Raw genomic sequence first — 15166 nt, forward strand, 5'->3', positions numbered from 1 at the left:
TTCACAATGACACACGGGTATTAACAGGTTCACAATGACACACGGGTATTAACAGGTTCACAATGACACACGGGTATTAACAGGTTCACAATGACACACGGGTATTAACAGGTTCACAATGACACACGGGTATTAACAGGTTCACAATGACACACGGGTATTAACAGGTTCACAATGACACACGGGTATTAACAGGTTCACAATGACACACGGGTATCAACAGCCGAGGCGTTTGCCTCCCAGACGAACCCAGCTCTTCACCAGGATCGGAGACCACCTCAGATCACTTCCTCCCCCCACCCCCGAGACTCCCCGAAGGCATTGCTCGCCCTGCCACTTTCCCCACACCCCACACTTCCTCCTCGGCAATCCGGCTACAGTGTGCATCGCAGTGGGATTGAACCACTGCCTTGCTTTCTACCCCCCCCCCCCCCCCCGAACGTGCACACCGGTCCAAATCAGTGCCCCCCCCCCCCCCCCCCCCCCCCACCACCACACACACACCGCCTCCAGAACTGTAAAACCCGCAAGTGAGAATGGGGGAGAAACAGGAAAACGAGTGTCTGAGGGTCCTATTTGAAACAGTTTGTTTTACCCAGGCTCGGCTCGCTGAAGCAAAAAGCCACCACCCAAAGTCACAATATGTTATAAATATATATACATTTAATGAGACAAAATTCTGAACGAATGGATGAGTGATGGCTGATCAGTCATGGGGGGCGTCAGCTCCTTTAACATCAATTTCCTGCCGCCCCTGTAATTCATGACAAACTGCTCTAAAATCCCCAGCATTTTATAATTCCCATTATTGCCGCGCTGTGGGAGGGTCAGTGCTGAGGGAGCGCCGCACTGTCGGAGGGTCAGTGCTGAGGGAGCGCCGCACTGTCGGAGGGTCAGTGCTGAGGGAGCGCCGCACTGTCGGAGGGTCAGTGCTGAGGGAGCGCCGCACTGTCGGAGGGTCAGTGCTGAGGGAGCGCCGCACTGTCGGAGGGCCAGTGCTGAGGGAGTGCCGCACTGTCGGAGGGTCAGTGCTGAGGGAGCCCCGCACTGTCGGAGGGCCAGTGCTGAGGGAGCGCCGCACTGTCGGAGGGTCAGTGCTGAGGGAGCCCCGCACTGTCGGAGGTTCAGTGCTGAGGGAGCGCCGCACTGTCGGAGGGCCAGTGCTGAGGGAGCGCCGCACTGTCGGAGGGTCAGTGCTGAGGGAGCCCCGCACTGTCGGAGGGCCAGTGCTGAGGGAGTGCCACTCTGTCCGAGGCGCCATCTTGCGGTGCAAGACTGTCAACCCAAGACCCCTGTCTGCCCATCACAGGCAGACATGTTTCAGAAACCACAATTGGAAGAAGCACAGCAGGAGTTATCACTCGTCCTGGGGCCAACTTTTGTCGCCGAGCTCTGTCGCTGTTGACGTGGTGATCCCGCAAGTTCCCGGTCAAGGTTGTTCCTGCTGCTTCCTCATGAGGGCAGCAGAGAGTGTCCATAACCTGATTCCAGGCTCTCTTGGCTGGAGCTACAGTCGGATTCTCCCCCGTGCACCCAGAGGCCCAAAGCTTTGGGCCTGGGCGATTCCCTCTGCAGCCACGGGTGGTACAGTATCTGCTCGAGGGTGGGTCGGTTCGAAGGTCGCATGGAGAGGCACCATCTTACCAGCTCCTGGCACTCTGCGGAGGGAAGCGGGAGAGATAGAGAAGATGGCAATTGTTTAAAAATCACATCTTGGTAAAGAAATGGTCGCGAGAATGAGAGGGACGTGAATTGCAAAAGGTCACCAGACTGGTACAGGGTGTGTTTGCAAAGGCAAATGGAGTGTCCCCTTTAACGCAGAGTGGGGATGGGAGTATAAAAGTCGAGAACCCACGCTCCAACGGTACGGGGTATTGGCGTTTCCGCACCTGGAGTACTGCGTTAACCTCCGGCTTCCTTACCCTTACTTAAGGAGTGGATACTCTCGAGGCCATTGGGAGAAGGTTCTCGGGACCGGTTCCCGGGATGAAGGGGGTGTGTCCGATGAGGAAAGGGGTTGAGCAGGTCGGGGTCCTGTACCCATTGGGGTTTCGAACAACTAGAGGTGATCCCGTTGAAACGTGTCGGATTCTGAGAGGGTTGGGGGGGGGGGGGGGGTGCTGTGGGCACAGTTTGAGAATAAGGGGTATCCTGTTGAAGACGGAGAGGAGGAATTTCTTGGCCCAGAGAGGGGTCAGTCTGTCGAATCCCCCCCACCTCCTTCGGCAGAAGTGGGGGCTGCGCCTCATCGACTACATTCATCGCCGAGTTAGACAGATCTCTGCTCGATGAGGGGGGTCGAGGGAGAAACGGATACGAAAGTGGAGTGGATTCCCCAATCCTATTGAATGAAGCGGGACAGGTTCAAGGGGCTGAAAGGCCTCCTCCTGCTCCTATTTCTCATGATCCTCCGGATCGCATCCCCCCCCTCTCCATCCTGCCCCCCCCCCCCCTCTCCTTCCTGCCCTCCCCACCCCTCTCCTTGCTGCCCCCCCCCCCTCCTTCCTGCCCTGCCACTTACCCTTTGAGATGCTTGCGGGAAACTGAGGTTCTCCTGCCAGGATTTCCTCATCTCGCTCGAAGGGGATGTCACCACAGACCATGTCATAGAGTAAGATCCCAAGGGACCAGACGGCCGCGGAGCGGGCATGATAGCGACGGTGCCGAATGTATTCTGGTGGGCTGTACACTCTGGTGCCTGGCATTCCGATCAGAGAGAGAGGGAAAGAGAGACAGAGAGGGGACGAGATTAAAACCAAAACAAGGTTCATCATGAGGCTATTTATTCCTCTCGATCTTGGTTCAGGATATTCAATCTTTGATGCCCCCTCCCCCCAAATCTATCACGTTCTGACACTCATCACCCGCCCTAACCCCCACCGCAGTGCAAGTACTGAGGGAGCTGCCTCAATGTCGGAGGGTCAGTGCTGAGGTAGCGTCGCACTGTCGGAGGGTCAGTGCTGAGGGAGCGCCGCACAGTCGGAGGGTCAGTGCTGAGGGAGCGTCGCACTGTCGGAGGGTCAGTGCTGAGGGAGCGCCGCACAGTCGGAGGGTCAGTGCTGAGGGAGCGCCGCACTGTCAGAGGGTCAGTGCTGAGGGAGCGCCGCACTGTCGGAGGTTGGTGCTGAAGGAGCGCCACACAGTCGGAGGGTCAGTGCTGAGGGAGCGCTGCACTGTCGGAGGGTCAGTGCTGAGGGAGCGCCGCACAGTCGGAGGGTCAGTGCTGAGGGAGCGCCGCACTGTCAGAGGGTCAGTGCTGAGGGAGCACCACACTGTCGGAGCGTCAGTGCTGAGGGAGCGCCGCACTGTCCGAGGTTAGTGCTGAGGGAGCGCCACACAGTCGGAGGGTCAGTGCTGAGGGAGTGCCGCACTGTCAGAGGGTCAGTGCTGAGGGAGTGCCGCACTGTCGGAGGTTGGTGCTGAAGGAGCGCCACACAGTCGGAGGGTCAGTGCTGAGGGAGTGCCGCACTGTCAGAGGGTCAGTGCTGAGGGAGTGCCGCACTGTCAGAGGGTCAGTGCTGAGGGACCGCCGCACTGTCCGAGGTTAGTGCTGAGGGAGCGCTGTTCTGTCAGAGGGTCAGTGTTGAGGGTGCGCCGCACTGTCGGAGGTCGGTGCTGAAGGAGCGCCGCACTGTCGGAGGATCAGTGCTGGGGGAGCACCGCACTGTCGGAGGGTCAGTGCTGAGGGAGCGCCGCACAGTCGGAGGGTCAGTGCTGAGGGAGCGGCGCACAGTCGGAGGGTCAGTAGGGAGTGCCGCACTGTCAGAGGGTCAGTGCTGAGGGAGCGCCGTTCTGTCAGAGGGTCAGTGCTGAGGGAGCACCACACTGTCGGAGGGTCAGTGCTGAGGGAGCGCCGCACTGTCGGAGGGTCAGTGCTGAGGGAGCGCCGCACTGTCGGAGGTTGGTGCTGAAGGAGCGCCGCACAGTCGGAGGGTCAGTGCTGAGGGAGCGGCGCACTGTCGGAGGTTGGTGCTGAAGGAGCGCCGCACAGTCGGAGGGTCAGTGCTGAGGGAGCGGCGCACAGTCGGAGGGTCGGTGCTGAGGGAACGCCGCACTGTCGGAGGGTCGGTGCTGAGGGAGCGGCGCACAGTCGGAGGGTCAGTGCCGAGAGAGCGTCGCACGATCAGAGGGTCAGCACTGAGGGAGCGTCGCACTGTCGGAGGGTGAGTGCTGAGAGAGCGTCGCACGATCAGAGGGTAAGCACTGAGGGAGCACCGCACTGTCGGAGGGTCAGTGCTGAGGGAGCACCGCACTGTTGGAGGGTCAGTGCTGAGGGAGCGCCGCACTGTCGGAGGGTCAGTGCTGAGGGAGCGGCGCACAGTCGGAGGGTCAGTGCTGAGGGAGCGCTGCACTGTCGGAGGGTCGTTGCTGAGGGAGCGCCGCACTGTCAGAGGGTCAGTGCTGAGGGAGCGCCGCACTGTCAGAGGGTCAGTGCTGAGGGAGAGCCGCACAGTCAGAGGGTCAGTGCTGAGGGTGCGCCGCACTGTCAGAGGGTCAGTGCTGAGGGAGCGCCGCACAGTCAGAGGGTCAGTGCTGAGGGAGCGCCGCACTGTCGGAGGGTCAGTGCTGAGGGAGCGCCGCACTGTCAGAGGGTCAGTGCTGAGGGGGCGGCGCACAGTCGGAGGGTCAGTGCCGAGGGGGCGGCGCACTGTCGGAGGGACAGTGCTGAGGGAGCACCGCACTGTCAGAGGGTCAGTGCTGAGGGAGCGCCGCACTGTCGGAGGGTCAGTGCTGAGGGAGCGCCGCACTGTCGGAGGGTCAGTGCTGAGGGACAGATGAGACAGAGAAAGATCCCGAGGGGCCACAATTTTGGAGGCCAAGTAAATCTGTATGGGGGGCTCCACCCGCGCAGTCTGCAACTCGAGCAGTGAACCCTCAATTCACATCCCTCATCCCGCCAAAAGTTACGAGGAAAACCTGGGTTCGGTGCTCGCAAAGCTGGCTGTCGAATCTTGCTTTGCGCAAACAATGAGATCCCGGCGGGTGAAATTAAAAAAAAAAACATCGGACCCTGCTGTGGCTTCGCAGATGTGGGAATGGACAAGGGGACAGGGTGGGAGCGGCTCGTCCGGGAGACTCACCATCGAAATCGGTGTAGACGGTGTCGCGCAGGAGGGCCCCCGAGCCAAAGTCGATGAGCTTGAGCTCGCCGGTGCGGAGGTCGACCAGGAAGTTCTCGTCCTTGATGTCGCGGTGCGTGACACCGCAGGCATGGCAGTGGCGCAGCGCCTCGGCAGCCTGCCGGAGGAAGGAGCGGGCGCGTTCCTCGCCCAGCGGCCCCTGCTCCGTGATCAGGTCGAAGAGGTCCTTGGCATTGGTCGGCCTTTCCATCACCAGCAGGAAGCCGTCGGGCCGGGGGAACCAGTCCAGCAGCCGGATCACCCCCCGGTGCTCCGGGGAAGCCACCTTCTGCATCAGGATGATCTCCAGAGGCACAGGACTGTCGTTCTGCCGGTGGGAAGGACAGAGGTGGTCAGATCCGGAGGCATGCGGCCCAATCAGCACCTCATCAAATTCACCCGTTTCCCCCTCAAATCCAGAAATAGGGTCACCCAATTACTGCTGTCCCCCAACGGATGGTCACGCGGGCATCAACAGGAAAAACCGAGGCTGACGCGTTCTCAGGGTCAGTGCTCAGGGAGCGCCGCACTGTCCGAGGGTCAGTGCTGAGAGAGCGTCGCATGATCCGAGGGTCAGCACTGAGGGAGCGCCGCACTGTCGGAGGGTCGGTGCTGAGGGAGCGCCGCCCTGTCGGAGGGTCAGTGCTGAGGGTGCGCCGCACTGTCAGAGGGTCAGTGCTGAGAGAGCGTCGCACGATCCGAGGGTCAGCACTGAGGGAGCGCCGCACTGTCGGAGGGTCAGTGCTGAGGGAGCGCCGCCCTGTCGGAGGGTCGGTGCTGAGGGAGCGGCGTGCTGTCGGAGGATCAGTGCTGAGGGAGCGCCGCACTGTCAGAGGGTCAGTGCAGAGGGAGCGCCACACTGTCAGAGGGTCAGTGCTGAGGGAGAGCCGCCCTGTCGGAGGATCAGTGCTGAGGGGAGCTCCGCACTGTCGGAGAGTCAGTGCTTAAGGGAGCTCCGCACTGTCGGAGAGTCAGTGCTGAGGGAGCCCCGCACTGTCGGAGGGTCAGTGCTGAGGGAGCGCCGCACTGTCGGAGGGTCAGTGCTGAGGGAGCGCCGGACTGTCGGAGGGTCAGTGCTGAGGGAGCGCCGCACTGTAGGAGGGTCAGTGCTGAGGGAGCGTCGCACTGTCGGAGGGTCAGTGCTGAGGGAGCGCGCATGTCGGAGGGTCAGTGCTGAGGGAGCGCGCATGTCGGAGGGTCAGTGCTGAGGGAGCGCCGCACTGTCGGAGGGTCAGTGCTGAGGGAGCGCCGCACTGTCGGAGGGTCGGTGCTGAGGGAGCGCCGCCCTGTCGGAGGGTCAGTGCTGAGGGTGCGCCGCACTGTCAGAGGGTCAGTGCTGAGAGAGCGTCGCACGATCCGAGGGTCAGCACTGAGGGAGCGCCGCACTGTCGGAGGGTCAGTGCTGAGGGAGCGCCGCCCTGTCGGAGGGTCGGTGCTGAGGGAGCGCGCATGTCGGAGGGTCAGTGCTGAGGGAGCGCGCATGTCGGAGGGTCAGTGCTGAGGGAGCGCCGCACTGTCGGAGGGTCAGCACTGAGGGAGCGCCGCACTGTCGGAGGGTCGGTGCTGAGGGAGCGCCGCCCTGTCGGAGGGTCAGTGCTGAGGGTGCGCCGCACTGTCAGAGGGTCAGTGCTGAGAGAGCGTCGCACGATCCCGAGGGTCAGCACTGAGGGAGCGCCGCACTGTCGGAGGGTCAGTGCTGAGGGAGCGCCGCCCTGTCGGAGGGTCGGTGCTGAGGGAGCGGCGTGCTGTCGGAGGATCAGTGCTGAGGGAGCGCCGCACTGTCAGAGGGTCAGTGCAGAGGAGCGCCACACTGTCAGAGGGTCAGTGCTGAGGGAGAGCCGCCCTGTCGAGGATCAGTGCTGAGGAGCTCCGCACTGTCGGAGAGTCAGTGCTTAAGGGAGCCTCCGCACTGTCGGAGAGTCAGTGCTGAGGGAGCCCCGCACTGTCGGAGGGTCAGTGCTGAGGGAGCGCCGCACTGTCGGAGGGTCAGTGCTGAGGGAGCGCCGGACTGTCGGAGGGTCAGTGCTGAGGGAGCGCCGCACTGTAGGAGGTTCAGTGCTGAGGGAGCGTCGCACTGTCGGAGGGTCAGTGCTGAGGGAGCGCGCATGTCGGAGGGTCAGTGCTGAGGGAGCGCGCATGTCGGAGGGTCAGTGCTGAGGGAGCGCCGCACTGTCGGAGGGTCAGTGCTGAGGGAGCGCCGCACTGTCGGAGGGTCAGTGCTGAGGGAGTGCCGCACTGTCGGAGGTTCAGTGCTGAGGGAGCGCGCATGTCGGAGGGTCAGTGCTGAGGGAGCGCCGCACTGTCTTGCTAAGTCTATTTTTACTCTTTCCCCAATGCCTCACAACCCTTTTTAACACATTGAAAACAGTGCACAGTATTCCAATTGTAATCCACGGGGAGTGGGGGGAATGTGGGACTCGCTCCCACGGGGAGTGGGGGGGGAATGTGGGACTCGCTCCCACGGGGAGTGGGGGGAGTGTGGAACTCGCTCCCACGGGAGAGTGGGGAGAATGTGGAACTCGCTCCCACGGGGAGTGGGGAGAATGTGGACCTCGCTCCACGGGGAGTGGGGGAGAATGTGGGACTCGCTCCACGGGGAGTCGGGAGAATGTGGAACTCGCTCCCCCGGGGAGTGGGGAGAATGTGGAACTCGCTCCCACGGGGAGTGGGGAGAATGTGGAACTCGCTCCCACGGGGAGTGGGGAGAATTGGGACTCGCTCCCACGGGGAGTGGGGAGAATGTGGACCTCGCTCCCCCGGGGAGTGGGGAGAATGTGGAACTCGCTCCCCCGGGGAGTGGGGAGAGAATGTGGAACTCGCTCCCACGGGGAGTGGGGAGAATGTGGGAATCGCTCCCACGGGGAGTGGGGAGAATGTGGACTCGCTCCCACGGGGAGTGGGGAGAATGTGGGAATCGCTCCCACGGGAGTGGGGGAAATGTGGGACTCGCTCCCACGGGGAGTGGGGGGAATGTGGGACTCGCTCCCACGGGGAGTGGGGGGAATGTGGGACTCGCTCCCACGGGGGGGGGGTGGGGGGGTGAGGTAGTGGCTGGGGGGGGGGTGGCTGGGAGGAGGCTGGGTGGGGTGGTGGCTGGGGTGGTGGTGTAGTGGCTGGGGAGGGGGGGGGGAGGGGGAGACGGGGGGGGCTAGTGGCTGGGAGGACGGGGATGGGGGGACTAGTGGCTGGGAGGGGGGCCGGGGGGGGTAGTGGCTGGGAGCAGGCTGGGGGGGCGGGGGGGTAGTGGCTGGGAGGAGGCTGGGGGGGCGGGGGTAGTGCCTGGGATGAGGCTGGAGGGGGTGGGGTAGTGGCTGGGAGGGGTGGGGTAGTGGCTGGGAGGGGGGGGGACGTGGCTGGGAGGGGGGGAACGTGGCTGGGAGGGGGGGGGAACGTGGCTGGGGGGGGGGGGGGAACGTGGCTGGGGGGGGGGGGTGGCTGGAGGAGGCTGGGGGGGGTGCTGGGAGGAGGCTGGGGGGGGTGGCTGGGAGGAGGCTGGGGGGGGTGGCTGGGAGGAGGCTGGGGGGGGTGGCTGGGAGGAGGCTGGGGGGGGTGGCTGGGAGGAGGCTGGGGGGGTGGCTGGGAGGAGGCGGCTGGGAGGAGGCTGGGGGGTGAGTAGTGGCTAGGAGGAGGCTGGGGGGGGGCGGTGGCTGGGAGGAGGCTGGGGGGGTGGGGTAGTGGCTGGGAGGAGGCTGGTGGGGCGGTGGCTGGGAGGAGGCTGGGGGAGTGGGGGTAGTGGCTGGGGGGGGTGGGGTAGTGGCTGGGGGGGTGGGGTAGTGGCTGGGGGCGTGGGGTAGTGGCTGGGGGCGTGGGGTAGTGGCTGGGGGCGTGGGGTAGTGGCTGGGGGGGATGGGGTAGTGGCTGGGGGGGATGGCGGTAGTGGCTGGGGGGGTGGGGGTAGGGCTGGGGGGGGTGGGGTAGTGGCTGGGGGGGGTGGGGTAGTGGCTGGGGGGGGGGGTAGTGGCTGGGGGGGGGGTAGTGGCTGGGGGGTGGGGTAGTGGCTGGGGGGTGGGGTAGTGGCTGGGGGGGTGGGGTAGTGGCTGGGGGGGGGTGGGGTAGTGGCTGGGGGGGTGCGGTAGTGGCTGGGGGGGTGGGGTAGTGGCTAGTGGCTGGGGGGGGTGCGGTAGTGGCTGGGGGGGTGGGGTAGTGGCTGGGGGGGGTGGGTAGTGGCTGGGGGGGTGGGGTAGTGGCTGGGGGGGTGGGGTAGTGGGCTGGGGGGGGGTGGGGTAGTGGCTGGGGGGGGTGGGGTAGTGGCTGGGGGGGTGGGGTAGTGGCTGGGGGGGTGGGGTAGTGGCTGGGGGGGTGGGGTAGTGGCTGGGGGGGTGGGGTAGTGGCTGGGGGGGTGGGGTAGTGGCTGGGGGGGTGGGGTAGTGGCTGGGGGGGTGGGGTAGTGGCCTGGGGGGGTGGGGTAGTGGCTGGGGGGGTGGGGTAGTGGCTGGGGGGGTGGGGTAGTGGCTGGGGGGGGTGGGGTAGTGGCTGGGGGGGTGGGGGTAGTGGCTGGGAGGGGGGGGTAGTGGCTGGGGGGGGGGTAGTGGCTGGGGGGGGGGGGTAGTGGCTGGGGGGGGGGGTAGTGGCTGGGGGGGGGTAGTGGCTGGGGGGGGGGTAGTGGCTGGGGGGGGTGGGGTAGTGGCTGGGGGGGAACGGGGGACGAGGGGCTAGTGGCTGGGAGGGGGGTGGGGTAGTGGCTGGGTGGAGGCTGGGGGGGGTAGTGGCTGGGAGTAGGGTGGAAGTGGCTGGGGAGGGAGGCTGGGGGGGTGGGGGTGGAGGCTGGGGGGGGGGGGAGGAGGCTGGGGGGTGGTGGGGAGGAGGCTGGGGGGGGGGTAGTGGGCTGGGAGGAGGGGGGGGGGGGAGCTGGAACACGAGGTTTGAACTGGAATAAAACTCCATCAGTGTCATACTGAAACCCCCGCCGGGGGACACCCCGGGAGGCGGCTTCACCTTTAACCAGATTGTTTTCGTTGCTGCCTCGCTTTCCCGGGGTTTCCCCAGGCTGACGTCACAGAGAAAAAAAACAAAACTCACATCACCCGAAGATAATGAGAAAGGAGGGAGTGAAATACAGCGCAGAGAGAGGGAGAGAGTCAAATAGTGACCAGGCCACTGTCTCTCTCACTCACTCTGTACCTGACCCTCCCCCCACACCTCAGTTGGATTCACAGTCCTTGATTTAAATGAAATGAAAATCGCTTATTGTTACAAGTAGGCTTCAAATGAAGTTACTGTGAAAAGCCCCTAGTCGCCACATTCCGGCGCCTGTTCGGGGAGGCTGGTACGGGAATTGAACCGCGCTGCTGGCCTGCCTTGGTCTGCTTTGAAGCCAGCGATTTAGCCCAGTGTGCTAAACCAGCCCCAAATAATAAATTATTTGAAACTCACCAGATGACCCCATGATGTCACTTTCTTGCTGGCCACATATTTCACAGCCACCTGTCACAGAAACAGGATCCAAATTAACCAAATTCACTGACAGCAAACACTTCCTCAATGTTTCTGTATTTAAATCAAGTTTCATTTATAGTTAGCGCGGTCTCTCTGGCCAGGAAAAAACATCCCCGCCGATGTAAACATTTCCTGCTGGTGCTTGTATTTTATAAATTATTGCACTAAAACCGGAAGCTTCTAGATGAGTGTGCGCGTTTGTGTCTGCGTGTGTATGTGTCTGCGTTTTACACAGAGGGTAGTGGGTGCCTGGAACTCGCTGCCGGAGGAGGTGTAGTGGAAGCAGGGACGATAGTGACGTTTAAGGGGCATCTTGACAAATACATGAATAGGATGGGAATAGAGGGATACGGACCCAGGAAGTGTAGAAGATTTTAGGTTAGACGGGCAGCATGTTGGCACGGGCTTGGAGGGCCGAAGGGCCTGTTCCTGTGCTGTACTTTTATTTGTTCTTTGTGTGTGTGTTTGTGTCTGCGTGTGTGTGTGTTTGTGCCTGGGGGTGTGTGTGTGTTTGTGTCTGGGTGTGTGCCTGTGTTTGTGTCTGGGTGTGTGTGTGTGTCTGTGTGTGTTTGTGTCTGGGTGTGTGTGTGTGTTTGTATATGGGGGGTGTTTGTGTCTGGGTGTGTGTGTGTGTTTGTGTCTGTGTGTTTGTGTCTGGGTGTGTGTGTGTTTGTGTCTGGGTGTGTGTGTGTTTGTGTCTGGGTGTGTGCCTGTGTTTGTGTCTGGGTGTGTGCCTGTGTTTGTGTCTGGTGTGTGCCTGTGTTTGTGTCTGGTGTGTGCCTGTGTGGTGGGTGTGGTGTGTCTGGGTGTGTGTGTGTCTGTGTGTGTTTGTGTCTGGGTGTGTGTGTGTGTTTGTGTCTGGGTTTGAGTGTGTGTTTGTGTCTGGGTGAGTGTGTGTGTTTGTGTGTGTGTGTGTGTGTCTGGGTGAGTGTGTGTTTGTGTCTGGGTGTGTGTGTGTTGTGTCTGGGTGTGTGTGTGTTTGTGTCTGGGTGTGTGTGTGTTTGTGTCTGGGTGTGTGTTTGTGTCTGGGTGAGTGTGTGTGTTTGTGTCTGGGTGAGTGTGTGTGTTTGTGTCTGGGTGTGTGTGTGTGTTTGTGTCTGGGTGAGTGTGTGTGTCTGGGTGTTGTGTGTTTGTGTCTGGGTGTGTGTGTTGTGTCTGGGTGTGTGTGTTTGGGTCTGGGTGTGTGTGTTTGTGTCTGGGTGGTGTGTCTGGGCGGTGTGTGTTTGTGTCTGGGTGTGTGTGTCTGGGTGTGTGTGTTTGTGTCTGTGCCTGGGTGTGTGTGTGTGTTTGTGTCTGGGTGTGTGTTTGTGTGGGGGTGTGTGTTTGTGTGGGGGTGTGTGTTTGTGTCTGGGTGAGTGTGTGTTTGTGTCTGGGGTGTGTGTGTGTGTGTGTGTCTGGGGTGAGTGTGTGTGTGTGTGTGTCTGGGTGTGTTGTTTTTCGTATGTGTGTGTTTGTGTCTGGGTGAGTGTGTGTGTTTGTGTCTGGGTGAGTGTGTGTGTCTGGGTGTGTGTGTTTGTGTCTGGGTGTGTGTGTTTGTGTCTGGGTGTGTGTGTCTGGGTGTGTGTGTTTGTGTCTGTGTCTGGGTGTGTGTGTGTGTTTGTGTCTGGGTGTGGGTGTGTGTTTGTGTCTGGGTGAGTGTGTGTTTGTGTCTGGGTGTGTGTGTGTTTGTGTCTGGGTGTGTGTGTGTGTTTGTGTCTGGGTGTGTGTGTGTGTTTGTGTCTGGGTGTGTGTGTGTGTTTGTGTCTGGGTGTGTGTGTGTGTTTGTGTCTGGGTGTGTGTGTGTTTGTGTCTGGGTGTGTGTGTGTTTGTGTCTGGGTGAGTGTGTGTGTGTGTTTGTGTCTGGGTGTGTGTGTGTGTGTGTCTGGGTGAGTGTGTGTGTCTGGGTGTGTGGTGTGTCTGTGTCTGGGTGAGTGGTGTGTTTGTGTCTGGGTGTGTGTGTGTTTGTGTCTGGGTGTGTGTGTGTGTTTGTGTCTGGGTGTGTGTGTGTGTTTGTGTCTGGGTGTGTGTGTGTGTTTGTTGTCTGGGTGTGTGTGTGTGTGTGTGTCTGGGTGAGTGTGTGTCTGGGTGTGTGTGTGTGTGTTTGTGTCTGGGTGAGTGTGTGTGTTTGTGTCTGGGGTGTGTGTGTGTGTGTGTGTGTGTGTGTGTGTGTTTTGTGTCTGTGTGTGTGTGTGTGTGTGTGTTTGTGCCTGGGTGAGTGTGTGTTTGTGCCTGGGGTGTGTGTGTTTGTGTCTGGGTGTGTGTTGGTGTTTGTGACTGGGTGTGTCTGGGTGTGTTTGTGTCTGGGTGTGTTTTGTGTCTGGGTGTGTTTGTGTCTGGGTGTGTTTGTGTCTGGTGTGTTTGTGTCTGGGTGTGTGTGTGTTTGTGTCTGAGTGTGTGTGTGTTTGTGTCTGGGGTGTGTGTGTGTTTGTGTCTGGGTGTGTGTGTGTGTGTGTCTGGGTGAGTGTGTGTTTGTGTCTGGGTGAGTGTGTGTTTGTGTCTGGGTGAGTGTGTGTTTGTGTCTGGGTGAGTGTGTGTTTGTGTCTGGGTGTGTGGTGTGTGTGTGTCTGGGTGTGTGTGTGTGTCTGGGTGTGTGTGTGTGTTTGTGTCTGGGTGTGTGTGTTTGTGTGTATCTGGGTGTGTGTGTTTGTGTCTGGGTGAGTGTGTGTCTGGGTGTGTGTGTGTGTGTTTGTGTCTGGTGAATGTGTTGTGTGTGTGTTTGTGTCTGGGTGTGTGTGTTTGTGTCTGGGTGTGTGTGTTTGTGTCTGGGTGTGTGTGTTTGTGTCTGGGTGAGTGTGTGTGTCTGGTGTGTGTGTCTGGGTGTGTGTGTGTGTGTCTGGGTGTGTGTGTGTGTGTCCTGGGTGTGTGTGTGTGTTTGTTTGTGTCTGTGTGTGTTTGTTTGTGTCTGTGTGTGTGTGTGGGGGTGTGTGTGTCTGGGTGTGTGTGTGTTTGTGCCTGTGTGTGTGTGTCTGGTGGTGTGTGTGTGTGTCTGGGTGTGTGTGTGTGTGTGTGTTTGTGTCTGGGTGTGTGTGTGTTTGTTTGTGTCTGTGTGTGTGTTTAGTGTGTCTGGGTGTGTGTGTGTGTTTGTGTGTGTTTGTGTGTGTGTGTGTGTGTGTGTGTGTGTGTTTGTGTGTGTGTGTTTGTGTCTGGGTATGTGTGTTTGTGCCTGGGTGGGTATGTGTGTTTGTGCCTGGGTGTGTGTGTGTGTGTCTGGGTGTGTGTGTGTGTGTGTTTGTGTCTGGGTGTGTGTGTTTGTTTGAGAGAGAGCGAGAGGAGTGAGTGTGTGGGAGTGACAGTGAGTGAGTGTGTACATCTGTGTTTATTGGACGAACATTCCTCTCTGTGCCCTCCTGTCTCACCGGTTTCCCGTCGGAGATGCTGACAGCGGAGTAAACGGTGCCGAATCCACCACTGCCCAGCTGAATGCCCACTCTGTAGAGCTTGTCAAAGGAGTCTCTCTGCTTCACTGCAGGAAGTAAGTCAGAGAGAACAGGAGAATTACATTCCACTCAATGATCGCAGCTTCACTAACAAAATTATTACAAATACACAGAATCAAACATCAGCCTGACATCTCTGCTGCCGCCTCTGTCGTTCCAAATGAGAATTAACCCGGTTTCCCATCGGCTCCCGCTCACACACACCTCGTTTCTGTGTCACCCCCACTCTGCCTCTATCTGTCTCTCTCTCTCACACTCTGCCCCTCTCTATCTGTCTCTCTCACACTCTGCCTCTATCTGTCTCTCTCTCTCTCACACTCTGCCTCTATCTGTCTCTCTCTCTCACACTCTGCCTCTCTCTCGATCTCTTTCCCTATCTCTCACACTCTGTCTCTCTCTCTGTGTCTCTCTCTTTGTTTCTCTCTCTCTGTCTCTTTCCCTATCTCTCACACTCTGCCTGTCTGTCTCTCTATCTCTTTCTCTCTGTCTGTTTCTGACACTCTGCCTCTCATAGAATTTACAGTGCAGGAGGCCATTCAGCCCATCGAGTCTGCACCGGCTCTTGGAAAGAGCACCCTACCCAAGCCCACACCTCCACCCTATCCCCATAACCCAGTAACCCCACCCAACACTATGGGCAATTTAGCATGGCCAATCCACCTAACCTGCACATCTTTGGACTGTGGGAGGAAACCGGAGCACCCGGAGGAAACCCACGCACACACGGGGAGGACGTGCAGACTCCGCACAGACAGTGATCCAAGCCGGGAATCGAACCTGGGACCCTGGAGCTGTGAAGCAACTGTGCTAACCACTGTGCTAACGTGCTGCCCTCTCACTCTGCCTGTGTGTGTCTGCCCCTCTCTATCTCTTTTCCTATCTCTCACACTCTGCCTCTGTGTCTGCCCCTCTCTCTATCTCTTTCCCTATCTCTCACACTCTGCCCCTCACACTCTGTACCACTGACTCTCGGAATTGCCGTTCTCTCTCCCAGCCGCAGTGTTAACTTGTGGAGGAGTCTCTGAGAGACACTCTCTCTCTCTGTCTCTCTCACACAGTCTCTCTCTCTCACACTCTGTCTCTCTCTCACACTCTCAGTCTCTCTCACTCTCTCTGTCTCTCTCTCACACTCTCTCTCACTCTCTCTCTCGCTCTCTCTCTCGCTCTCTCACACTCTCTCTCACACACTCTCTC

At 60.0% G+C, this 15166-nt stretch overlaps 1 protein-coding gene across 1 annotated transcript in view; it reads right to left on the reverse strand.

The window, feature by feature from the left end:
- Nucleotides 1-491: 491 nt before the first annotated feature.
- LOC140398946 (serine/threonine-protein kinase pim-3-like) overlaps nucleotides 492-15166 on the reverse strand; it is a 16659-nt gene continuing 1984 nt past the window's right edge. The window contains 6 exon segments of the mRNA XM_072487941.1: nucleotides 492-1532; nucleotides 1534-1658; nucleotides 2522-2698; nucleotides 5082-5448; nucleotides 10494-10544; nucleotides 13892-13998. Coding sequence (XP_072344042.1) covers nucleotides 1191-1532; nucleotides 1534-1658; nucleotides 2522-2698; nucleotides 5082-5448; nucleotides 10494-10544; nucleotides 13892-13998 — 1169 coding nt within the window. The 3' untranslated portion in view covers nucleotides 492-1190.

The sequence above is a fragment of the Scyliorhinus torazame genome, chromosome 22 (assembly GCF_047496885.1).
Source record: "Scyliorhinus torazame isolate Kashiwa2021f chromosome 22, sScyTor2.1, whole genome shotgun sequence".
NCBI lineage: Eukaryota > Metazoa > Chordata > Chondrichthyes > Carcharhiniformes > Scyliorhinidae > Scyliorhinus > Scyliorhinus torazame.